This window comes from Peromyscus leucopus, chromosome 16_21 (genome assembly GCF_004664715.2).
Source record: "Peromyscus leucopus breed LL Stock chromosome 16_21, UCI_PerLeu_2.1, whole genome shotgun sequence".
NCBI lineage: Eukaryota > Metazoa > Chordata > Mammalia > Rodentia > Cricetidae > Peromyscus > Peromyscus leucopus.
In genome coordinates, this window is record NC_051084.1 from 38,728,080 (window position 1) to 38,754,744 (window position 26,665).

Here is a 26,665-nt window from a genome sequence, read left to right on the forward strand (position 1 = left end):
CCCTTTCCTGGGTGCCTTTGAGAGCCTGTGACACACAATGGACTTTTAGTCTCTGAGCCTGGTGCTGTTGGTCATTTTTATGTTGCTGTGACAAACCACCTTTAAAAAGATCAAGACTTAAGAAGTAAAGGTTTACTCTGACGTATGATTTCAGAAGTTTCAGGCCGTGGTTGCTGGCTCCACTGCTCCACAGCCTGTGCATGGCAGGCAGAGAACCACAGTGTAGAGCTCAGATGGTGGGACAAAGTCACTCACCCCATGGTGTACATGAGACAGGAAGGCTCAGAAGACAAGGTCCACCCTTAAAAGATGTGCCTCCAGTGCCTGCTTCCTCCAGCGAGGCCCCAGCTCCTAATAGAGCATTTAGCTGGACACTTAGCAGTGAGCCATCAGGATCCAATCACTGTCACTGGTGCCCAGAGCCCAAGCCTTCCACATGTGGACTTGCACGGAGAGACTTCTTACCAAGCTGTAGCAAGCACGGACCCTGCACCAGTGCACTCGTAGACATACCTGTAGTGAGTTCCAGTGGCCTCTGCTTGTGAAATCCGTGCCCAGTGCTGTAGGGATGGCTTCATCCTCAGGAAGGAGGAGGGACCTGGGGTTTGGGCTGGCAGCTTATCTCCTTGGGAGAATCGATCCCTGTAGATTTCTTGTAGCTTTCAGCTTGTTAAAAGAAGATGGCATGGCCCGTCTACTGATGTCTTGATTCTCCCCAAGGTTTGGAGACACATCCTTACAAGAAGTCATCAACATAGAGAGCTTGGTGCGGTTGAATTCCTACTTTGAGCAGTTTAAGGAGGTTTTGCCAGAGGACTGTGAGTATTCCTTTCACTCATGTGTTCCACACTGCTTGTGCAGTCTTCATTTTGGATGCCTGAGCTCTAGCCCTCTGCTGTCTGGAGCCTAGCTCATCCTACTGCAGTGGTGTGCACATCCATCTGTGTGTACAAACCCTACATGGATGTATTTGAGCTGTTCCTTCTCTGCTCCTCACATATGCAGTGGTGTGTACATCCATTTGTGTGCACAAACCTGACATGGATGTATTTGAGCTGTTCCTTCTCCGCTCCTCACATATGCAGTAGTGTGCACATCCATCTGTGTGCACAACCCAACACAGATGTATTTGAGCTCTTCCTTCTCCGCCCCTCACATATGTGCATGGCATCCCATTTGCCTGGCTTGAGTCCCCCCCAGGAAAGCTTCCCTGGTGCTGCAGCCCCTGCTTCCCTCTTCTGCAGTGGATTCTCTTCTGCTGTATATGACATAGCACTTTCTGCCCTAGTGTTCTGCCTCTCATTGGTACATTCCACGGCAGACTATGTGCCCCTGCTGGGAGCACTGGGGGTTCTGGGAGGCAGTCCAAGACTGCATGAGCTGTCTGTGTTTTTCTGTCCCTGGCATGTAGAGTAAGATGCAGAAAAGGTGCTTCATACTGAGTGTTTGTGGGCAAGATGACCCTGCCACAGTCTCCCTGAGACAGTGGAATTCCATGTTGTGCTCACTCACATATAGGTCTCTGTTCTCCATGTGAGGACACTTCAGAGAGGGTTTGGGCAGCCACAGCACTCAGGGGAAAGCCCAGAGCTGCTCAGCAGAACTTGTCACTGTACACCTCTTCTGGCTTCATCCCAGCAAACGCACTAAGCCTCTGCCATGTTTATACCCAGTGAGACAGCTCCGCCTCTTTGGGTACCACACAGGGCATACAGACACCTGCCCTCGACGGGAGATAAGTTTCATTTCTCTTGCGTGCTGGCTGGAAACAGTATCTTGCCTGGGGATACAAGCGGGCTTCCTTTGCATTCTGTTAGAAGATGATATGGATCCTAGAGTTGGGACCTGACGATAAAACAATGCAGAGAACACTTACAGGTCACTGATGAGCCAGGCACCAGGCTAAGTGCCCTGCACACTGTCCCATGGCCACTGTTGGGAATCCTCAGAGGACAGTACTGCTATGTATGTGTCCAAGGAGAGAAAGGGTGGCCTGGCTGTGAGACCTGTATTCGTAGACAGTTACGAAAGACCCAGGAGAAGGCACTGGCATTCATTTGGCAGTGCTCATGTAGGAAACGGGGAAAAGCTGTCTCTGCTTGGGCTCCCCAGTGTGCTGGTTAGACTGGAGGAGGGGACACAGGCTACAGGCAGCCCTGGAAAGGCAAGAGTGTCCCCTGACACATTGTTTCCTCTGTGCCCCTCACCTGCTGCTGCTGTGGCATGGTCAGGGGCAGAGGCACACTGCAAGGTTCTGACTGAAGTTACTGAAGCCCTGAAGCCAACACTTGGAGAACTTGAAGCATATTGGCCGTAAGCATATCGGTCCTTTCCCAGTGTCTTAGTCAGGGTTTCTATGGCCGTGATAAAACACCACAGCCATAACAACTTAGGAGAGGACAGTTTGTTTCAGCTTACACTTCCACATCATAGTCTACCATCAAAGGGAGTGAGGGCAGGAGCTCCAGGCAGGAGCCCGGAGGCAGGAGCTGATGCAGAGGCCACGGAGGAGTAGCTTATAGGCTTGTTCCCCAGGACTTGCTCAGCATGCTTTTTTATAGAGTCAGGACCACCAGCCCTGGGGTAACGTCACCCACAGTGGGGTGGGCCTCCTGCATCCACATCAATGATCAGTAAGACAGTGCCCCACAGACTTGTCCACAGCCAGGCTGGTGGAGGCATCTTCTCAATTGTAGTTCCCTCTTCCAAAACAGCTCTAGCTGGTGTCAAGTTGACATAAAACTCGCCAGCACACACATGTTCCAGGAGTGACTCTAGCCTCTCGTCCCTCCCAGGACTCAACTGTAGGTCATCAGTGAGGTGTCCTCCAATTCTTCCTTAGTGCTCATTATTGAAAACAGGTCTGTCAAGGGCTTGCCCTGGGCCAGGGGCTCTGGCTCCTTTCCATGAAGATTAGCTGACTTGACCCCATAGCACCTGCGTGGGTGCTGCTGGTCTCTCACACACTTGACAGATGAGAACAGTGAGGAGTGGAGGGTGTGTCTCCTCAGGAGCTACACCGATCCCAGTAGCATCTTATTTTACTGCTATAAGAGGAGAGACAGGCTGTGGACTTGTAGGGAACAAGAGCATCCACCAGAGAACAAGATGAACATTGATGGAGGGGCCAGTGCTACTCCAAGGATGGAGGGAGGGTGGGGGAGTGAACATTACCAAGGGCAGTCCTGTGACCAGCATGTTGGAAGATGGGCAGTTTCTGGTGTTTCTAATACCCCACTTCGCCCCCTAAGGTACAAAAGCAGATTGAGGATAAAGTTCAGGGAATGAGGAAGCCCATAGAAACAGAAGCTAGGTGCCAGAGAGAGGTAGTCCGTGTGCCCATAAGCCCCCAGAGGGAGTCAGGGAACTGTGATCCCCAGAATCATAGGCTCCCTCCACCTGAATGCACCATGTCCGTATGCCCCATAGGCAGTCACTAAAATGCAGGCTGCAGGTTAGGCCAGGGAGAGGCTGCCGCTGATGGGCAGTTGGGAGGAAGAGTCATCTTGTCTCCTCTGGAGAGTGAATGCCCTGACCAAGCTGAAGCTCCCCTCCTCTGGGCTCGCACAGCCTCCATTACAGCCTGCGGGCCTCACAGGCGGGAGGCCTCTCCCTTCTGTTTTCTGCTTCATCTTCCGAGTGAGGACGCAGCGGCAGGAGTCGTTTGCACAGGAGCCTGTGTACACCAAAGGAAGGTTGTCTCATAGAAGCTGCACTTGACTGGAGGACTCAGACGAGGGTTTCCTCAGCCGTGACCTTGAGGCTCTTCTCTTTAATAATATCAGTGTGTGAAAACCCACAATACCTTCACAAGAGGTTGCCTTGTCTTTGATTTTTTTGTCCCAGGTGTCTTCGGTGAAGCAATATGGCAGGGGGGCTCAGGAGGTCCTGCAAGGGCCTGGAGCCTTCCACAGTGGAAGAGGGGCGCTGTTAGAATTAGTGGGGTTAGGGATCCCTGGGCCCTTCAGAAATTCTTCCTTCAAGTGTGAGCTGAGGTCTCTCATGGGAGGCTGCACTTCTAGACTCTCCCAAGGTTTCCATGCACTCACTGCTCAAGGCCCATTGCTCCCAGCAGTCTGCATTCCTGATGCTGGTCTGGAAACTAGGCAGCTCACCCTCACTTCTTGCTCACTGCCCCTTGGAGACGCAGGAGGCCTGGGTAATTCCGGTTCCTTTAGCAACCCTTTCTCCTGCCTCTTAGAAAAGCCAACAAAAGATAAAAGTTGCTGCCCTTTGATGGTGGCACTAATAAAGTGAAAGGAATTCAGGGCTCAGCATCCTGGTAGCCATGTTCAAATCTGCAAACACCTCCCTCCCGTACATGCTGGGAAGCAGGAAAATACTTCCTCAGCAGCAGTATGTTTGAGTGGGCCCCTCTTCCATGGACTCCTCTTCTCTTCCAGGTCTACCTCGATCTCGGAGTCAGACTTGCCTGCCAGAGCTGCTGCGGTTCCTAGGACAGAACGTCCATGCACGCAAGAATAAGAATGTGGACATCCTCTGGCAAGCTGCTGAGGTACTCATCGTGGTTAGAAGAGTTATAATGCTCCTTCCGTGGCAGCAAATGCCTGGCCTGGTGCTTGCTAGGCCACTCCCAGTTACTGGTAGATCCTGCTTTTGGTGTCTGTGTGGTGGCCCTTTTCTTGATGAGCTTTATGTTATGAGTTGCTTATGTCTGTGGCTGCTGATCTGCTGGTGGAATGGAGCTTTAAAGAGCAGACCTTCTCCTCTGCATTCCACAGCAGCCCAGCTGTAAGACCTCCTCCCTGGGGGGGTGTGATGGCTTCACTGTGGATCTTTGTCTCACTAGGCCACTCTTTAAGCTTGTAATTACAGTGAGACGTATTTTGAAACACCAAGCGACAAAAGTCTTAGCAAGATTCAGAGACTGTGTTTTCTCTTAGTTTGAGGCCTAGTTTGGCATTGTCAGGCTGGGTCCAGCAAATGGGATGGAAACACAGAGGGAGAACATGCCTTTTGGGGGGTCTGTGCAGCATGGTGGGTTATGCCTCTTGCTTTTAGTTTAAGAGAACTGCTGTAAAGTGACAGCCGTTTCATAGGTGCCGTTGTGAATTTCTGAGAGCCAGTCCGCGGGTGACACTGACAGACCCTGAACAGTGGACTAGGCCTTTCCTCACTGGTCCATTCTTGCACTACACAGTGGAAGCTTTGCAGATGCCCACACCCATACACGCCTTGTTTAGAGACCGTGGCTCTGTCTGTTGCAGCCACAGAAGGAGCATGAGTTAGATGTGGGGCAGCTGACCCTCCCTGTCAAGTCAGAAAGCAGGACTTCCAGCCCCAGAGTTCTTGTCCCCAGTAGAGTCCCAGCCGTAGAGGCATACATTCAGGGGTGCAGAGTTTTCAAGCACCCTTGTATATCCTGTTTCATGTTGCCCGTACGGTCATCTGTGGGAGCAATGGGGATGGGGCAGCAGAGCCATGCCGCTTAGACATTGCGTCCCCCAGAGCTGTTCTTTTTCTGAATCTTCATTTCTGTATATGAACAGAGTCCCAGCTAGTCTGCAGAAAACCTTCAGTCAGGTCTAGCTGATCATTTCACAGGTGAGGAGGCCCAGCCAGAGCCCCAGAGCTGGCTGTAGTGCGGCAGGGTTGGGAACCTGTCACTATGGATCTCTTCTAGTGCCAGGGGCTGCTATGTTTAGGAGCCGTAAACCTAAGCCGTATCTAGAAATGAAAGGCCATGCCCGCACTGTTCTTGCTGTGGGAGAGGTTTTGTACTAGCAGGTCCAGGGACAAGGGGACCCTGTGAGTGGCCATGTTTCCCCTGGCTGGGTTCTCCTCTGTGTCCTCATTCCTTGGCTGGATGTGCCGAGAAGGCCCAAGCATGGCTTATAAGGGTTAGTGCAAAACAGTGATGCCCAAAAGTCTCTAGAACACACAATGTTCTAGAAGTCCCTTGAGAGAACACACAAGGGACAAGTTCTCCTGGGGAATGGTGGCGTGGGGCAGAGATGCTCAGGCTCCTCAGGTGGTGGGGCCCTCTAAGAACTTGTTTGGAGTTACCTTGGGTTCTGATACCAACTCAGCAAGACAGCGTTGGGGAGCCAGGCAGTCAGGCTAGGACTGGGCTTGGAGTTACTGCTGGTGCTCCTGCCAGACCTGTGGGGTGCCCCCTCCCCTTGAGGGTGCTGCCTTTCTGCTGGCTCTTCTCTTCTAAGAAGAGCCCATTTCCTGTTGGCAGGTCTGCCGCCGCCTTAATGGGGTTCGATTCACCAGCTGCAAGAGTGCCAAGGACCGCACAGCCATGTCGGTGACGCTGGAGCAGTGCCTGATCCTGCAGCATGAACACGGCATGGCCCCGCAGGTCTTCACACAAGCCCTGGAGTGCATGCGCAGGTGAGTGAGGGCTCCTGTCGGGCTGCACCTGCCCAGCCACCTGCTTCCCTTTGCTGTGTAAACTGCAGATGAGCCCACCCCCCTGAACACTTGAGTTTGACCACTACTCAAACGACTGGCCCTGGCAAACTCAGGTAGTAGTCTCGTAGAAGGCCAAGAGGACAAGCCAGCACTCATTTTGAGCAGAGCTGCCCTGGCCCCATAGAGTGGTGGGCAGACTGGGGACAGACAGTTCAACGAGGACGGGGAGCCATCTGACTGTGGTTTGGGGCCCATGCTTTCTCAGCAGGCAGCTGCTCTTACATAGTGTATATGTGTGCGGTGTAGACTTCCAAACTCCAGTGAAGGAACCGAGTCTGCAGGTTGCACTGGTTTGCTCTGCTGCCTCTCTAGTAGTGGACAGAGTTTGCTCTCGTGAATGTTTGATGGTGATAGCTGTCTGTGTGCCCTGGCCACCTCCCCCTAATGATGTCCTGGTTCTGAGGCAGCGGATGTGTTTGCAGAATGAAACCCAGAATTCAGATTGTCCTCTGTTGATGGATGCCTTGTTTCAAGCACTGCTGGGAAGCTCCCTACCTCGCATACCAAAAGAAAGGATAAGAAACCTGGTTTTCCTGTCTCCTTTGATGTAGTCACCAATGCTGTTAAAGTCTCGTTTTTCAACAGTCACTTCTACTGAATGTTCTGTATCATTTGTCCTCACCAAATTCTTTAAAGCGTTCAATTCTCTTATCCTTTCTATATGTTTCTGCCATTTGACCTTCTCACAATGCACAAAGTGATGCCTGAGCTCATGCCTCTTGATAGTAGTGTAAATGGCATCATCCCATTCTTGTTTTGTCTCCAAGTTCATTTAAACCTCTCTGTTAAAGGTCCTCAGCACTCCATGCCTTCGCCCTAGCGATGGAAAAGCAGCGGAGTCTTGGAGGCACTCTGGGTCTGTGTCCAGAACCTCTGCACCCTTTGGCCTCTGCACCTCTGTGTATGTGCTCCCCGTTCTGAGGGTGGCAGCTGTCCGGGCTCATCAGTTGTCCAGTAGGCGGAAAGGCTGATCTAGTGACCACAGATGTCTACCACTGAGGACGTGAGGGCAACCCAGACAGGGCTCCCTGCGCTCATACAGCAGAGGCTGGGACCAGTGTCCTTCAGAGGTACACCCCTGGGACCACTACCTCCAACCGTGCCCCCCCTCCATATCCCAGTAATAATGCAGTAAACCACGACCCTTTCAATAGATAAGAGCAGAGTCCTCAGCCCCAGTTAGCTCTCAGTGGGGCCCACTAGTGGGGGCCGTGTCTTCAACAGGTGAATTCTACTCTGTTCAGCAGCCACAACTTCCTTGGTGTGCTTTCCCTGTGCTCATTCTGGGCACATCTGAACATTTTCACACCTTTTAGCTCTGCCCTTTGGTCCCCATTCTTACCATTAGTCCGGCTAAAAGCAGCCAGCAACACCTGTGCAACAGCTTCAGTAGTGGCCTCTCTGACCCCCGACCGATGATACCATCCACAGGCAAGGACAGAATACAGGGAAGTCCTTCTCCAGAAGGTAATGCAGACGGCCTCGAGTCTGGCTTCCAGTTGAGTCTGCTCCCATTTGAAAGAAGCCTCCTGAACAAAGGCTTTACTTTACTTGCCCATTTTATTTGACAGAGTGGACATCTGAACCTCTGGATTACCCATTAAACTGCTTATGGCATCCGGTGGGTTTTTAGGCTGTCTCCAGACTCTTCTGAATGCCTCCTGCAAGCCACTTCCAAAGGCTTCTGAGTCAGATGACCCACTTCTCCAGTCACAAATGTGTCCTTGCCAGTTTCCCGATGCAGTGACAGGATACCTGAGAAAGGAGGGGAAGGAAAGAGGACTTGGCTCGCAGTCGGAGAGGTTTCAGCAAGTCTCTTTCTCGACTGTGCTAAGGCAGAGTATCTTAGCAGAAGGGCATGACAGCACACAGTTGCTCACCTCCCAATAAGCAGGACACAGAGTGACAGAGGCTGAGACAAGATGTACCTTTTAAAGACCCATTCCTTTGCCCTTGCTCTGGTAAATAGGTTCCCATCCACACTCTGGCAAGAAGCTCTGACTAAATTCAGTGGGCCACACACAAAAAGAAGGCATGGAAGGAGGAGGGAGACTTGTTGAAAAGGGTTCCTACCGGAAGAGGGAGGGTTGGGTGAAAATGACTAGAATTCATTATCTAAATGTAGGGAACTATCTAAACAAACTTGAGGGCTGTTGAGGTGACTCGGTGGGTAAAGGAGCTTGTCCCCAAGCATGATGACCTGAGTTTGATCCCTGGGAGCCACATGGTGAGGAACAACTCTTGCAGGTCACACATGCCCCCCACCTCGTGTGCCATGGCACATGCGCACAGTGAATGTAATTTAATAGATTTTATGGACACACACTCTACTGACCTAATTTAAAAGATTTTATAGACATGTACTCTACTGACCTACACCCTCCAACCAGGCCCCATCTTAAGGTTACCACCTCCTAGTCTATTAATTTATTGATGAAGGCAGAGCCCTTGCCAGCGACTGCACAGATTCCCATCTTTGAGTACTGCTTGCACTGGGGCCCAAGCCTTTAACATATGACCCTTTGCTGGAGGAACACTTCAGAGCCAGACTGTAACGTCACATTCTTTAGGTCAATAGTCCTACATCTTTGTAGACATTGTTCTTTAAGTTAATAGTCCCACATCTTTGTAGATCTCTAGCAGTTTGAATACAGGTTAGTAAGTTGCACTTGTTCAGCATCCTGGAGCATCATTCCAGTCGCCATTGTCAGCTCAGAGGCTGTTAAGTTAGGGTTGTTTTGCCATACTGTTTATGAACCCCAATATCGTGAGCGAGGAATAACCTTCCTAGGAAATGAACATATTTCATGCTCTCTTTCTCTGTCTCATTCAATCCACTCCCTGTTTCTAGCCACAGAATTTCTAGGATCTAAACTCTCTACAGTGGGCATACTTCAGTTGGATGATTATTTTCAGTGGCCATTAAATACAAAATATAGCCTCTGCCTGTCCCACTAGCCTCAGCACAGTGGCAGTGCTCGACACGGCCCTCTGCTGACCCTCGCTGCAGGCCTTTGTGTTTGGGTGATAATCACACTCAACTTGTGTTTTCTGGATTAGCCCATGTGGCGAAGACACATTCTGTTAGTTACCTGCAAGCTCTGTGGCCACAGTGGAGCGACCAGCGCTGCAGCTCACTGAGAGCCCTAAAAGGCATCAGTGGATCCCAGCAAGATCACTGAGTAGAGGGTGCATTGGGTTCTCTTGCTCTCTCACTTGTGTCTTATCAGAGGAGAGAGTAGAATGTACAGGTGGGAGCAGAGCTGACACTGTGCTGACTCCTGGAGGTGTGCGTGCACACACACACACACACACACACACACACACACACGCATACCCATGTAATAGTAACAATAATAATTGATCTGTAGTGGTTGCCCGCATGTGCAACATTAATTCTTGTATTTCCATTTCAAGTCCCCAGTGTTTATGAATGTGAGGTTCGGTCTAGTTCACCTACCCAATTCCTGTAAGCATGTGGGCTGAGCCCAGCACCCCTCTGGCCGGCGCTGAGGATAATGGCACAGGCAGAGGTGGCCCTCTATCCCGTGTTAGGAACTGAAACCTTCAAATAGTAGGCCCTCCTGGGCAGACGCAGTGACTTCCCAGGCAGCCCTGGCCGACAGTAAGCATCAGTGAGTGCTGCCAGCTTGCACAGTGCCCCCTGTCAGAAAAGCACATTCCAGCAAGGCCAGTCCCAGCTTAAGGTTTCCACTCAGAAAGCCAGGCAGGATGGAGCTGCAGGAGGCAGCTTGAGCCCCGCCTACTCATCTGCAAGCTGTTTTTTCAGAGTGCCTGCCAGACCCTGAGAACAGTGTTAGTGTTGCCCTTTGCTAGGTAGGAGGGATGCTGGTCCTCAGTCACGTGGTTCCAGAGCCCATCCAGCCTCAGAGCCTAGTGCCATCTAGCATAGTTTACCACTGAGCTACACTCAGCCTCCAGAACATTTCTTCTATAGGACTTAAATAAGGGAAAATCCCAAATTTCCAGTGTGAACTTGGTTGACTCCATTTTGAGGGATCATCTTCTGAAACAGTATCTCACAAAGATGGAGTCAGGATTGCTATGCCCTCCACCACCAGGACTGAGACTTGAGGCAGGTAGGGGAGGATGCTGCCCTGGATCGACACCCAGGTAAACGATTTTCGTTTGTGTGGCTAATCAAGAGTCAGCTTTGTACCCACCCTCACTCGGCATCTGTGAGAAGGTCAAACCCCCATGGTTCTTCATGTTCAGCTTGCTTCTCGGAAATGCCCATCTGCAGCATGTGGGGCGTGGCGGGCGGCATGAAGCTGTGCTTGGCCAGTCGAGAGAGGGTGAACATGGAAAACCATCCTTTCAACCTACATGTGTTTAATTTTGGTAGACTGCAGTATTTCTTCCTTATTTTTCACTTCTCTCTCTCTCCTTTTTTTCCTATAATTGTGCTGGTTTTGTTTTGGTCTTTTGTTCATGCCCTTCTCTGCATCTTATTTTTCTTTCTGTTGTGGTTCATTCCATTTTTTTTTAAATCTTATCTTTTGGTTCTCCTTTCTCCCCATAATTTTGGGTAAAACCCATCGCATGTGTCTGTCTTTTTTTCTTTCTTTCTTTTCCCCTTTTCTTTTCCTTTCTCCCAACTTTTTCCTTTTCACAGCATTGGAACACGGGAGGTAGTCACCCAGAAGAACTTGAGCGGCCTGGTGCCCATCCGAGACTTAAGGCTAGACCCCAGCCTCCTTTGTTCCATTCCTTTATTAGCTCTGAGCCCCAATTTACTGATTGTGTGGCTCTTTCTGAGCATAGCATACCTGGTGACCAAATTGCGTTGCAAGTAAATATCATTATGAAAAATTAAATTAGTCACAGGACAGACAAAAGTGCCCGAATATGTCCAGCCACCGTGTACCAAACTGGACAGAAGGAATGTGTCCAAGCGAGGTCTGCCGAGAACTATCTCATGCCTTACAGTTTGATGTTTTGTTCTTCTGAACTGTAAATACCTGCTAAATTCTTTCATCGAGAGGACTCGTTCATTTTGATGGCGTAGCGTCTTCAGTGCTTGTAACATGTTTTTCTGGTGCCCTGTGACTGCATTCTTTAGCTGGCCTGGAATTACTTGTACCAAATATCTTACCTTCTGATGTGTAACTATTTATTCCATGTACATCTTGTGTGCCCTGTTCCAAGAGAAAGGGCTGCTGTCTGAAAAGAGTTTGTATATTTGATACTATTCCTTCAGTGTGTTGCTGACCTTCCTAGCCTTTTTAAAGAAATCAACAAGAAAAAGATGCTTTATTCGTTTATCTAGATACCCCTGCTTGACAGGACTGGACTTCCTACTTTCCTTTCAAAGCGTAGTCCTGGGATTGCAATAGCAAGCAGATTGTAGAGTCACACTCCCCTGCTCCCAGCTGTCTCCACGTGGTGACGACACAGCTGTGGATCCAGGAGCACATGCCACCAAGTCCAGCACACAAAGATTACATGTTGCATGTGACTTCAGGGTTACTCTTAACACACATAGTAGCAAGAGTTATATACTTTTTTTGAAATAACTTTTTTTTTAATTTAAAAATTGTAATGTTTTATTCCAGATGAAGTCTAGATATCTTTTTTCTTTTACTAATACAATAAGGTTATATATAATGAACAAAAAATCAGAGAAAAATGATTTTTAAAAATGAGGCTTAAGTTTTAGCAGTTGTGAGAGAGAGCGAGCTGTGAGAAGGGGAGATGGCTGTGGGTGTTGCCATGATTGCTCTTCATTTTAACATGGCACTGCCCCTAAAATAGGATGACTACTCACCCGGACATTCATGTGGCAGAGAGTGATTGTCCTCCATAAAAGTAACCAAGTAGCCTAGGAAAGACTCCCCTTGCCTTGTGTAAGAAATAATGAATGCCTTCCTCCTCCACCTCCCAGTTCATAGTAGGTTGTATTTCTGCTTTTGACCTCCAGTTCGATGAAGGAGATTTCTTTTCATGAGTCTTGTAGGAAACCTGGAGTGACTTAGAGAATCTGGAGTTTCGAGTATCTTGACATTCTCATGCCCACAAACCCATCCACCAGAGCTCTAGCCTCTCTAGTCTATGAGATTTCCTGACAGTACTTGGAGGACTGCCTCTGATCTGGCTTCATCTCGGAGAGTGACATGGAGGAGCTGCAGAGCAGTTAGTAGCGAATACCAGACGCCAGACCGAATCTGTCAGTTGGGCTGAGGAAGGCTGTCCTTACCACACCTGAGGAGTTTTTGCAGATCTGAGCACCACAGATTCCCCCGGGCGGGCTCAGCTCAGTGTTCCCACATAAACAGGTCTACTTGTCTCTCCTAGTAGAAACGTGGTGACAGCTCTGTGGCATCTTTCAGTTTAGTGTTTCAGCCACTGCCCATCTGACATTAGTCACCAGACAGACTTGTCCAGTCAGCGATTCTTTGAAAGGAATATTTGATAGATGCCCTTTCCCTTCAAAGCATGTGCTTCAAGCCCAACAGACCATTTTGTTTGCTTCATTTGAACAGGGGAGAGAGAGTCCATAGTCTCCTTCCATCCCCATCCCATGGCCCCCATTCCTTGCTCTCGGTTGGTACCCTCCAGGTAACATGGAGGTGACTCAGGAATGCATCATTTCCAGGGTTGTGCTGTGGCCAAGCAAAGACCATAGACAGACGAGGGAAGTCTCTAGAAGTAACTGCAGAGACAGCACCCTCTGTCCCCTGTGGCCTAGGATTTCACAGCTCTTTGCAGGGACTCTTCTCAGGACTATTATACAGCAAAGGGAAGCAGTGCTGGTTAGAGAAATCTCCGTCCACACCTCAGGCAGGGAGAATTCCTGTCGGGGACACTATGGTCTGTTGTGGTGCTGAGCCCCCCCTCCTGGCCTATACAGCCCTGGCTGTTGGGTCAGAAGGGCAAGCAATGAGATTCCTTGTCTGTCTCTTCCAGGGGTGAGTAGAAAGCCGTACCTGTGCCTCCAGGTACAAGAGGCTGGCTGGCTCTGGGAGTCCACCCCAGCAGGGGGGATTGGGGATTTGAATCTGCTTTTTTCCTCTAACATACTGGGGAGGTGGGGAGACCAACCTTCAGTCTGTTTATCCTTTATACTGGGTTTTAATGTCATTAAGGTCTTTTGCTCATGAAACCAAGCCAAATATGTATTCAAAATCTTGTCTACATCAAGAAATGAGGAGAAACAGGATAAGGAGATGATTCAAGCTAGGCACTGTCGGTGTTGGCTGATGGCATCGGGGCTGCTTCTGAGTAATCCTGAGCTGTGGTGCGGTGCCTGGTCAGAGCTGCATCCTCTGCAGCAGCAGCTTTTGAAGGAGAGAGCCATGCTCAGGAGTTCTTGTTCTCCGAGCCATGCTGACGCCACTGCCTTCTCCTGTACTCACTCAGATGGAGATACTGAAACAGGGACGTGGTCCTTCTACAGAGTCACTCATGTTGCTGTGGCATGGCCTAGACATGGAGGCCTTCAGATGAACGCTAAAGTGGAAGCCCCCCCCTCAAAAGAAGGAAAAGCAGAGGTCTTAGGATTGTCCTTTAGAGTTTCCATTCAAATTTCCAAAGTTGATGTCCTTGAAATGAAGTAATTCTTGAGATAATAAATCAGGAATTGTCCAATAGCTAAATCTCTCTCGTTAAAATCTGCCTAAAGCCTTGCCATGTACTATTGCCTCCTAATGACACTGGAACAGTGTGGTCAGTGAAAGTGTGCTGCTTCAGGCCATCATGCAGGACTCTGCCACAGGGCACCCTTTACCACCTCTGCAGACCTTGTCCCAAACCTTCAAGCCAGTTCACGGACACCTGCAGATCATGCCAATAGTGTCAGCATGCAGACAGGGCATATCAGCCTGGCTAGAAACATGTAGAAGAAACAGTTTGATTTAAAAGTCAAATTAAAGGCACAATTTGAATTGCAAGCTCATGTACAATGTATGCAGTCAGCTAAACCTAGTTTTAGTTCTTTTCACAGGTAAATACAGAGACTGTCAGTTTTTAAGTTATCATTTGGCATCTACTGGGTAGCTGGAGAAGCCATATGTGAAGTAGTCTGTCAGGCCAGGAGCTTCCAAAGACATGGCAGGTTCACTGTGCACGGGAACTCATAGCTTCTGCTTTACATAGAGTTGTATTTGTATCTGATTACTGAGTGTTCAGCAGATGCTGTCGTTTGCTCTGGGTGGCCCAGGTTTTTAGCTCGGGTGACACATCCAGCCTATGGCTTGAGGCTCTGGAACAAGGACATGCAGTGGCTGTATCTGTCAACAGCAAGCAGGCGGATGCTTCTCTAAACTGCCTGGTCTTATCTCTTTTGAATAAGCACTACTGTCCCACCAAAACCTCCTTGACATGTTCTTAATCAGGGGACTGTCATTCTCATTTTGAAAGGCTTTGGCTGCTATTTTTTAATGTATGTCATGTGATCTTCATAAAATTTGAAATACTTTTTTAAAATCACTGTTTTCTTGGTAACTGCAAATTTTACATCTCAGAAGGGGGATTTATTACTGAACTTGACAACTACTTGATTTCATTGCTACTCTTTAAACATTATAAAAATAGCAAGTTTTACTGTGTTGTGGAAAGGAATTTATATTAAGAATCATTTTTGGCTATTAATTTTAAGCCACTCCAGAGCATTGCCCAGAGAACTCCCTTGAGGTTCACTCTGAGGCCTCCCTGGCTCTTCATCCTCTTGCTGGGTACCATTTGTTTTTGCCCCTGGGTTGCTATGACATCCCTCCATTGAGTACTGCTGGGATTCACGCTGGTAGTGAGTTCTCCAGGGAAGAGCACCCGTGGGCTCACGTTGGGCTCAGTGGCGCTTATACAAGAAGTAGTTGTACTGAAAGCAGCCCACTTGGAGAAGGTGCCTCGTGGCCACCAGGAGATCAGTGGAGCCTCCACAGCACATCAGCCTGGTAGCCATGAGCATGTGGACCTGCTCTGCAGACAGCGCCTGGGCCTATCTGGGCACTTTGCTCTTGAACAGTCGCCCCTAGGTGGAGACAGATACCAAAGCAGCCTCCTCGGCCAGATGGCTTTTGCTACCTGCTGAATTCTGCAAGAAAAATCGGCATCTGGGTTTTGATGTGGTCACAGATTTTGCTAACATACAAAAGGTACAGTGTTTGAGAAGCTATGGTAAGAGTAAAATATCCCCGTTCGTTCAGTTTGCTGTCTAAAAATCTTTGAACCACAAGTTGATAGTACCCCAGATAACCAAAACCAAGATACACACAAAATCATGTATTTTTAAAATAATTGTGTCTGCTTAGATACAACATCGCTCTGGAACTGCCAGCCCACAGCACATCCAGCATGTATCCATCTGTGTGCTTTTTACCTGCTTTGTTCAGAAACCCTCCATCTTATGTGTGTTTGTTATAAATGAGTCCAGCACCCATCTTATTAACCTTTGTTTAATGCTATGGGAATAATCAGTTCATTTCCTTTAAGTCTTTTCTTTTTCCTTTTTCACTGCTGTCATTTCTTGTGCTTGTTTTTTCCCCAGTGAGGGTTGTCGGAGAGAAAATACAATGAAGAATGTTGGAAGTCGCAAATATGCGTTTAACTCCCTGCAGCTGAAGGCCTTCCCCAAGCATTACAGGCCTCCAGAAGGGACTTACGGAAAAGTTGAGACATGAACACACGGTGTCCTCTAATTAGCTGTTATGTAACCAATGTGGGTACCCTCTAGTGTCACATATGATTCTTCAAGAAGACCTGAAGGATTCGTTTTTATTTTTGTGTTTTTAAAAAGACTTCACTAAAGAGTCTATGGAGCATGATTTTGTGTTGGAATCTGTAGGGGTCCTGTGTGGCTCAATAGCGTGGATAGTAATGGCTGCCCTTACCAATAGCTTTCAGCTGTAACTATACAGTTAATGTCCTAGTTCCTAGAAGAAGCCAGCTTGGTGTGTCTGAAACTCCAGGAGACTTTTTCAAATGCCCACTTAGGCACTGCTCACCCAACTTATTTTTCTATTCAGTAACTCACACGTGAGCATTGACTTCAAGTCTACTTTCACAAAGTCTGAATGTAAAACAGGAAGTACTCACCCCATTAAACTCCAGGTCCCAGGCAGAGTAGGAGGTGTTAGCTCAGCTTGGGGAAAAGAAGTCAGCACCTTCCGTGCTGTGAGAGAAGCCAGTTCTAGTGGCCCCCAAAGGCCACTGCTCTCTGTGAAACCCAAAGGGAAGCTTGATCAGTCACACCAGGAGCTCATGCACCCGGGGCCACACCGCTTCCTGCCCCTTCAAGTCCTAGAAGAGTGTCTGCTTGAGATCTAAAACCAACCATGAGGTCCCTGGACTCAGCCTCCTCATAAGCTCCATGTTTAGGTCCACACCCACAGGGCATATCTCCCTTGTTGGCAATCGAGACCTTCACTGTGGCTTGTCAGGTGTCTGGGAGACAACTCTTTAGTCGGTGATTTAGGGCCATAGAGACAGTAGACGCAAATATTTTCAGAATAAATGTTCTTCTGGGATGTTTCTAATCATCTTCTAGAAGGCCACACACAAATCATGTGTGAATGTCTAAAGAAACCATCTTAGTTTTTGGTTTATAATAATTGTTACTATTCTTCTGTTATATGACTATTGAGAAACAGTTCAAACTATCCCCTACAGTGAGAGCCCAAGAGGGGTTTGTGAGACAGGAAAGTTAGGGATTTCATAGACAATTTAGTCTGTCATCTTTTACAAGGTGATGATGAGTCTTATCTGCACATAGCAGATTTTTTTTCCTTACAATTTATATGTTTTATAAATTCTGTTAATCATAGTTCTGTTTACATGTTATTTAAAAGGCTGTAAAAGAAGTGTATATGGAGTATACCCATGATGCTGATACCAATTGTGAGCACCATGGGAATTCTTAGAGAGGTCTAGCTAGTTTTCTTTTGGCTCCTTTAGATACATGTAACAGACTTGAACCTGGGACATGGAGGCATAGATAGCCCAGTCCTTGGACAAGAGTGAGGGAGGGTGCAGGCATCCCTTTCTACCGGTGCGTAGCATGGCCTGCTGCCTCGGGAAGAGGTCCTCTGCTGAGGTGGCGGCTCACTGCCCACTTCAGAGTGCACTGTGGGAGTGAGTGACGGGGCGCTCAGCACCCAGCCCCCCCACAGGGGGCCGTTCTGCTGGTATCCGATCCTCCCACAGCCCCAAAGGCTGCTGGGGCTCAGTGGGGCTGGCTGAGCCCTTTCCCTCTTCTGTGGTCCATTTACTCTTACGTTTCTAGTTTCTTTTTTTTTTTCTCATTTTGACATCACTGCCTTTTTAAATATTGCTTTGGACTTTGAAATGAAATGTTCCCGTGTTCTCCAGCTCTCCTTCCTGTCTGAAGGGCATTACCAATCCACACTTAGAAAGGGAATAGAGCAAGAGCTGACTCACCTGTCGGCCGCTCTGCATGTGAATTACTTTCTCAGTCTTTGTTTTATACCATGAATCACTGTAAACCTCTCAGACTTGGTTAATCACGGAAGGGACTGTGGATTCAGTGTTTTCTCTGAAGGCATTGTGACTGGCTCCCAGCGCAGAACATGTTCCCGGCTTGCCAGGAAGGCACACCTGGCACTGTATGGGCGCAGGCAGCTCCCGCCGCCCCAGGAGGCTGAGCTGTTCACTGTAGGTGGGACACAGTTTTCCTGGTGGCCATAGAGAGGACATGCCGTCCACCGTCTGCCCCCACTTCAGAAGGAATGTGCGGTGTCTGGACAGCTGGGAGTGCCGTGTGGATCCCGTCGGCTCCTGCAGCAGAGCTGCCTGTACTCTCCTTTAAAGATGTAAAAATAGTGTATAATACTGTTTTATCCCCCCACACACACACACACTTGTACTTGCCAAGCTTAGTGCATTTAAATACTTGTATTTATTTGTTTGGGACAGTATTAATATATATGAACATATAGTTACTGTTTTATATATTCTTAGCTCACTTAAAGCCATGTATGCTGTAAATGTGCTTGTCTTTAGAATGGGAAATAATAAAAACTGACAAGAACATTACACTTGGTCTCCCTTGATTCATTCTCCTGTACTGGAAGGAAGTGGGTAGCCAGCACCAGACTGGCACATTGTACCACCGGGCTTAGGTGCCAGGATTCATAGGCTTGTAAATGGGGGGAGACTAAGGTCTTTTTAACCACGTTTTTAGTTCATTCAAACTAGGGTGTGGTTAACAATGGAGACCAATCCAGGTTCTGCCTCTCACTGGTCAGTGACTTGGGACAGGCTGTTTTTGTGTATGCCAACTGTTCTCAACAGTGGTAGGTTCCTCAGAAGGTGGCTGTGAGGACCTTGGTCCCATGTGTTCCTAAATGTGTGTTGTGTCCTTTCCCTGAACAACCCCCCCATCTGTGGGCACCACCGTGGGGTGACTTGCTGAGAAGCTGTACAAAGCTGCTGCCGCGTCATCAGCACCATGCGCTGAGTCTCTGCATCTCCTTCAAGGAACATGTACCTGGTCATTTCTCTTGGAGATTCCTGGCAATGGAAAGGAGTGAAAAACAAGGTAAGTATGCTTGGCTGTCTGAAAGTCTACCATTGCTGTAGCCAGGGCTTCCCCTCTCTCTTCTCACAGACTCGGGAATGGAGTCTGGCTTCAGTTTCCATTTCATGGAGTCTCTGCACATATCAAAAGTCTGCTCTGCTGATACATGGGATTTGGTGACATCTTTAATAATCTTTAGTAAACATTCTAGTAACTCCTCTATCATAGGTTGAGGTTTATGAAGCTGTTGGTTAGCTGGGTTTGGCTTCCTCTCTGTTAGGGCTACAGAAGTCTTAAATGTCTTGCTCCATTTGATGTTTGTTCTGAGATCAAGGTTTGGCTTTCCCATGGATGACCATGTCCTGGTGTCTGACGTGGTCGGTGTGCCTGTGTTGGAAGGCTGGACTCTGGTGCGCAGTAGCTCCTTCTCGGCTTACAGTGTGCTGTTTCACAGTTGGTGCCTTCTGCCTTGGCTCTCCTGGGAGTGGGTGTGGAGGCCAGGGCTCTGTCTGTCGTCTTCCTCTGTCAATCCTCACTTTAGTTACTGAAGCAGGGTCTTGCTGAATCCAGAGCTTGCCAGTTCCAATCAGTCTCAGCCTGTCGCACTGTCATTCAACTGCCTCTTGTGCTGGGATTACAGGTGACCGAAGTCCACTCCTCACACGTACACGCAGGTGCTTTACCCACTAAGCTGTCCACCGCCCTTTACTTTGTTTTGACATCTAGGCCAGCTCCTCTGGAGTTACTCTGGGATTCATGCGCATGCTGTATCAAGAGTTGACTTGGCTCTGAGTGACCCCCTTCTCTCAACCGACCCTAATTTTGCTTCTTTAATCACATGATGCTGGATGGCTCAGTTAGTACAGTTCTTGTCATGAGAGCGCATTTTTCCTGGAGACCTACAGTCGAATTCAAGTCTCATGAGGTATACAGTGTGTCTCATGAGGAGATGACTACTCCTAAAGAACTTCCTGAGTTTATTAACTCATAAAGCAAAGTCTGGGCAAATATGTACAGGGATGGAATTTAACGGCATGGAATAAAGGCAGAAAGAACAAAGCTAAGTCAGATTAAATTGATAAATATGGATCCATTAAACAGACATTCTGGGTTTGATGTTCTAACACAGGGAGTGAAAAAAAATGATACTGCTTATCTGATTGGTTAACCAAAATATGGATCAAATGTAGCCTACTTACTGTGGGGCTGGCAGTACCTGCTACCCTTGGTTTACTGTTGGTGGAAGGAGTCCAAGGCTCAGAGAGTTAGAGTCCTGAAGTGAATCACTGTTTGGAAGAAAGGTAATCCAGGATAAAAGTGGAGTCATTCCTTAGACTAGCTTGAAGAATGGCTGTACACAAATTAGTCAGCAGGCTGGGTGTGGGCACTCAAGCAGAACAGTACGATCTAGCTAGATGTCCAGAGGGATCTATACTCTCAGCAAGTCTGGGATGGATCTAAAAATGGAGGAGTCGTTAGCACGCAAATCTTTATTCCACAGGATTGTCACATTTCTTTCTCGGGAGCGTCCTCAGGGAGGCCGTTACTATTTCTACACATAATACAGATTAGATCCCTCAGGCAGAGGGGAAGAGTACTGCTCTAAGAGAGGGGAAGAGACTTCCTCTGTAAAACCCACTGCAGTTGGAGAGTTCAGCATCCTCAACCCATCAGCTCCTCTCTACCAAGTTATAGGGTCCCATTCTCTGCCCACCTACACCCTCACTTTAAATGATAGCCTTTGAGGAGGAAAGTGTGTGTTGTCAGTCAGTGCATGATGAGGACTGGACTTTGGCAGGACCACAGAAAGAAGGGTGAGAATTGATCCCTGATGGAAAAATCCATTAATAAGGGTGTGTGTGTGTGTGTGTGTGTGTGTGTCCGTGTAGCCATAAAAGGATGTATTGGCTTATACAACTGGAAGCTTGTGGCTGCCTGCATGCTGGAGAAGCTGATAACCTGGTAGCAAGAGCATTGGGAAGCCTCAGAACAAGAGAACCAGTGATACAGTGTGAGGCTGAAGACCTGGGCGCTCCCTGGCCCACTGGTCTGAGTCCGTGCTGAAAGGCTGCAGTACCCAAGTCTGAACTCTTCAGGCAACGGCAGCAGCGGTGGAGACTTGCTCAGAGCCTGCAGCACCGCCCGGCTTTCCCTTTCTCTGCTTCCATCCCACCTGGGGCCCCAGCCTACTGCATGGTGCTGCCCACATTCCTGACCTGTCTTTGCAGTTCCTCTCCTGGGTCAATCATGTCCAAAAGTGTCCTTCCAACACATTCAGGAGTGGTGCTTTACTAATATTACCCCGGGGGGCCTCTCAATCAGGTTAACTTGGCAACTAAGAGCAACTGTCGGAACATCCCATCAAGTCACTGAGGTCTTTCTTCCATCCGTCCCTTGACTTTCCATCACACGCACCCTGGTCATTGTGACCTGTAAAACTACTCACACTTTCTTTTCCCTTCAAAGCCCTGTATGGTGACTTCACTTCAGAAAAAAGTCCTCTAAATATTTTCACCATTTAATTTTTTAATAGTTGATAATTCATTAGTTTTATAATTTATTAAATTTGTGAATATATTTTATTCATTTTTATTTATAAAAGGCTTATTTCAGGCTGGAGAGATCTCAGTGGTTAAGAGCACTGGCTGCTCTTCCAGAGGATCCAGGTTCAATTCCCAGCACCCACATGGCAGCTCACAACTGTTTGTATCTCCAGTTCCATGGAATCTGCATTGGTGAAATTATCAAGGCCACTCCACGTAGTTAAAAGGGAGGTTTATTTTGTGAAGTAACTTACAAGTGAAGGGATAGTTTACAGAGTCTGGGAAAGGTGTGCACAGTCCGGCGGTGTTCTCTGGAGAACTCTGCTCGGTCTACCTCCAGTGTCCAGGGTCCAGGAACCAAGAGAGCAGGCGCATCCGGATCTCAGGTCTTCAGGGTCCTCTCCTGGCCCCACCTTGTAGGCGTGACAGTTACCAAAGTCTCAATGGGGGTTGGAACTTCCAGATCAAAGCTGGAATGGCTACCCACTACATCTCCCCCTTTTGTCTAAATAAGAAAGTTCTAACCTAATACAAGACTATATACAAAGGAATGGTTATCAAATATTGTCCAGGAGTAATAAGGGATGATGACCTAGATAAGATGGAACTACAATCAATGGGAACAATATCAAGCAAGAAATACATACTAAAATCCAGAGAAGTCTAGAACATTGGTAAATGGCATGTTACAAAGATCATTCCAAAAGGTGTCCTATCCTAAAGAACTTGAATCTAATACTTAAAATGTTCTATCTAAGATTTTATATATATATAATATCTCCAATCCCATCAAAGACCTGAGAAGGAATATAATGGTACCTGAGAAATGCAAGATGAATGCAAGCAACTTTCGGGAATCTTGCAAGAGTAGACAGAGAGAGCTGGCAGCCTGGACAGTCACCTAATATTTCTCAGCATGTTGGTGCATTCAAATTGGCTACAGGCCTAGAGTATCTGACAGACCATTTTCAGAAGCAGGAATTCTGAAAGACCATCTTACCCTGTCTTGGCAGAGTTCAGAAGTCACTTTTCCTTGTGTCCCGCTTGTCCAGAAGGACAGCACTTGTATTGTCAGCAGTTGAGGCAAGGGCAGTTCTTTGCCCAATAGGCCATTTTGTGCCAAGAAGACAAACTTCCAAATGGAAATGTCTTAGAAGCCCAACGGTCTCTCGGGATCAAATTGGTGCTGCCAGGAGCAATTGTGTCTCATGTCAACAGAATTCTAAGTTATTTAAATGCCATATTCTCTAGGTCCATGAAGTGTTTGAAGATTACCTGTTCATCCAACCTATATATCTGTAAATCTGGATAACACAACTAACATAACTATGGAGATGACAAGCATAGGTGACTATAAATCTATAAGTCTTATCTACCTAAATAACCTAAGGACTAAGGCTTCATGTAAACAAGGTAAACAGTTTATACGCAAATGTATAGTAAAGGACAATGACTTCAAAATTGTGATAATACACAAGAGATTTATAACAGAGGTAGGAATGTATAGTGCAATATGCAATATAACAATAATCTTAAATATATATCAATATACAGAATATCCTAAACAGAAGTAGAACATACATACAGTATGATATAAATTTACATTTGTATCAATATACAAATATTTCAAATAAGAGTAGAAATATATGTACATTATAAGAAACATAGTTCTGTATTTGTATCAATATACAAATTATCTTAAACAGGAATATGAAAATAGTTTACATTTGTATCAACATATAAGAATCCATAACAGTGTAAATTATCTAAGGCTGCTATTTTACTAAATTTGTTTACTAGTATATACAATAATCTACCATAATATCTTATAACTATCCATTCCACTTCTTCTTTCCCCCCCTTTTTTTAGACACTTTTTCTTTTCTTAAGAAGAATACTGAGTTTAATATTTTCTTCCACCCCCAACCCTATAACCATCATCCATAACCCTGAGAAATATGAAACCTTAGGGAGAAAGGGCGTCATTTTCTTAGAATTGCTTCCTGCTGTTCAGGAGGTGATGGTATCTCTGTTGGGTACTGTAAGAAAGCTCAGATAGTGAAATCTCAGTTAGACTAACTGTAGATTCCACAGCAAGTCTCAGAGTAATGGGTAAGATTGTCTGAAATTCTGGCAAGTGTAGTATGATGATGATTACCATGGCATCATTCTGGATTGGGCAGAGTTGTTGGGGCCCCATCTTCCTTCTGGAGACTTCAGAGATTGCTATTGGAAATACTTATTTTGTATCAAAATGGAAAGTTTGGATTTAAAGATGACATGACATGTTAGAAAGGATTCCGAGAAATCAAGAGTAAGCATGGAGAGAATTAGAATCTTTAAGACAATGGTCCCTTTTATTGGTTTCCTTCTGTCCCACACCAGAGGGCTCTTCTGATATGGGAACTGAAGAATCTCTCAACCTTTTCTTTTAGCAATATGCTTGGGTTTAGAGAAGGAGTGAGCCAATTCCATTTCCAAAGCCAGCTTGGTTTATAATTGAATTGGAACCACAACTTTTCTAGATTGAAAGAGATAGATGTTAGGCAGTGAGATTTTACCCTGTGTAGATTGGTACCAATAGATTCTTTCTTTCTGCTGTAGACATCTGGATATCCAAAGCCTTATGATTTCTGGAAGATGGGTATTTATTTCCAGTATCCTGGAAAGACAAAAACAGAACCCTACCCCACCCTTTGATTGTTAAATTTTTCTAACAACTTGTAGAGATGTCACAATGGTGGATGAGCTTCTTTTACCTCTGAGATTTGTCTCTCCTATCCAAGCCTCATTACTGTAGTTAAGAGACTGAACACCATTAGTATACTGAATCCATTCTTCCAAAGGAGCTGATCTGATCTTTAATGGTGTAAGTATTCTTCTGCATTCTACATTAGCATTGTCGAACGCCAAGGACTCAGTTAATACTTTTCTTAATTCTTTGTCTGACACAGCTCTTGTTATAGCTGTGTTCAGCCTTTGTAAAAAATCAGTGAAGGGTTCGTGCGGTCCCTGAAATATCTTTGTGTATACCTCAGCTGGCTTTCCTGGTTCTGGAATTTTTTCCCAAGCATTTAGAGCTGCTGTACGGCATAGGGATATTGTATGCTCATCATAAGTGGCTTGTACATTCCTGTCAGCGAAACGTCCCTCACCCAGTATTTGATCTTGGGAGATCACAAAACCTCTGAGTTTACCTTGTTGTTCTAAATTTCTTGCCTCTTTTCTCAACCAGCTTTTCCACTGTAACTGTTGGCTATATTCTAGAACAGCTGAAATTAACTGATGCCAGTCATCTGGACTGATTCTATGTGAGGTAGACCATGAATTTAACATCTGTTTTACGTATGTGGAGTGGATCCCATACGTAACTATCGCTTCCTTTATATTTTTAAAGTCCCTTGTTGAAATTGGTTGTAATGTATATGTCATATATGGCTTGGGGTGTGCATCATCTGTTGGCTTCTCATGGATGATGACAGGATAAGGCATTGTATGAGAGCCATTTGGAGATGTTACAACCTGTATGGTCTTGCCCTTCTGCTTATTAGGTCCATTGTCATGTTTACTGAGAGTTTCTTCCAGGGTTTGCAGACGAGCACCTAGGGTCTGTTCTAGGGAGTGAACCTCCTCTCTTGCAAGGGACTCCAGATTTCTCATGGAATCATGGAACTTTTTATGTTCTTTTGAAACACATGATTCCATAGACCTTATCTTATCAGTTAATGATAATCTTTCTTCCTTATATAGTGTCTGAGTAGCCACAACTTTACTCTGGAGAGTTAGTATTCTATCCATTAAAAATTCATATTTGTTATCAATAAAATCAATTTTGGGTACAAGCCTGTTTTGTAAATCCTGGTTAGCAGATTCCAGAGAGAGAATCTTTTTCTGTAAGCCTTCATTGCTATCTTTTAAAGCAGATTCCAGAGAGAGAATCTTTTTCTGTAAGCCTTCATTGCTATCTTTTAAAGCCTGTAAATCCTGGTTAGCAGATTCCAGAATCTTTTTCTGTAAGCCTTCATTGCTATCTTTTAAAGCCTGTATCAGTCCCAATAATGACTCATCTTTGTTCTCATTATTAAACCAATATTTGAACACTGTGTGAAATATTATGATGAATGCCAAAATGGTACAGGCCAGATATGCCTTAGGAAGGTCATATATTTCCAGGAAAATGTCATTCATCATACAGGCAAAAAGGTTTTTAAATTCTTGTGAGGTAATGTTGTCAGCCATATTACAAGAATTACTCAAAATTTGTTAGTCAATTTTAAAGTGTAAAATTATCAAGTGCTTTTACTTGATAAGACACTGGTTTGCCTATCTTACCTTTCCGTGGTTTTGGGGGTGTAGTAGTGCTTTTCAGCCAGCAGGAGGCGTTGGTAGAGCTCCAAAGCAGGTCTTGTTGAATGCCTTGGCTGGCCGCAGAGTCAGCACAGGCAGGAGGCGGTGGTAGGCAGTTGTTTTGGTGACTCCCTGGAGCTTCAGGGAGTAGAGAGTTCCAGGCCGCTCTAAGCCCCTCTCTGCCTCTGCCAGCAGGCTGGACTCCAAGCCCTCTCTGTGCCTCCGTAGGATGCCGCCGCCGCCGCCGCCGCCGCCACCGGGGACAGTGCCTTGTCTATTTTAACTAGGTGAAAATGGAAACCTCGGGCTGGGGGGGCGGGGAGCCGGTGTTCACGGAGGAGGAGGAACGCCTCGCTCACAGTGGTTTGGCGGGTCTGGGGGATAAACTTGCGGAACTGAGACGGGATTAGCTCCTTTTCAGGAATGGAACCGTGTAGGTTTTTCCTGGTTTTACGGAGCTCTGCAGGCGGTACCCTGCAGCTTCAGTGCCCGCCAGCCAGCCGGGGAGGAAGCTGAGGGTGGGAGCCACCCAGGCCTTTGGAATTTGCCCCACGTGAGCGCCAGATATTGGTGAAATTATTAAGGCCACTCCACGTAGTTAAAAGGGAGGTTTATTTTGTGGGGTAACTCACAAGTGAAGGGATAGGTAACCGTCTGGGAAAGGTGTAGCGCAGTCCAGCGGTGTTCTCTGGAGAACTCTGCTCGGTCTACCTCCAGCGTCCAGGGTCCAGGAACCAAGAGAGCCTGCCCATCCGTATCTCGGGTCTTCAGGGTCCTCCCTTGGCCCCGCCTTGTGGGCGTGACCGTTACTGAAGCCTCAATGGGGGTTGGAACTTCCAGG

The 26,665-nt window shown here is 47.0% G+C and overlaps 1 protein-coding gene and 1 long non-coding RNA gene across 16 annotated transcripts in view; one reads left to right on the plus strand and one right to left on the minus strand.

The window, feature by feature from the left end:
• The window catches only part of Inpp4a (inositol polyphosphate-4-phosphatase type I A), a 128,252-nt gene extending 109,802 nt beyond the window's left edge, over positions 1–18,450 (plus strand). For 7 of the 15 annotated variants that reach the window (XM_028865682.1, XM_028865675.1, XM_037199616.1 and 4 more), the window contains 4 exons: positions 721–818; positions 4,404–4,516; positions 6,206–6,360; positions 15,947–18,450. In XM_028865682.1, the coding sequence (XP_028721515.1) occupies positions 721–818; positions 4,404–4,516; positions 6,206–6,360; positions 15,947–16,079 (499 nt within the window). In that variant the 3' untranslated portion in view covers positions 16,080–18,450. Of the gene's footprint in view, positions 1–720; positions 819–4,403; positions 4,517–6,205; positions 6,361–6,863; positions 7,041–11,077; positions 15,150–15,946 lie in introns of those variants that run through there. The other 8 variants (XM_037199614.1, XM_037199613.1, XM_028865677.2 and 5 more) reach the window with 2 other exon arrangements.
• LOC119086737 lies at positions 15,151–26,388 on the minus strand. Its single transcript, XR_005090079.1, has 2 exons — positions 25,810–26,388; positions 15,151–18,927 (listed from the first exon to the last, which is right to left on the minus strand). It is a non-coding gene; the product is annotated as an uncharacterized LOC119086737 (long non-coding RNA).
• Between the last annotated feature and the right edge of the window lie 277 nt (positions 26,389–26,665).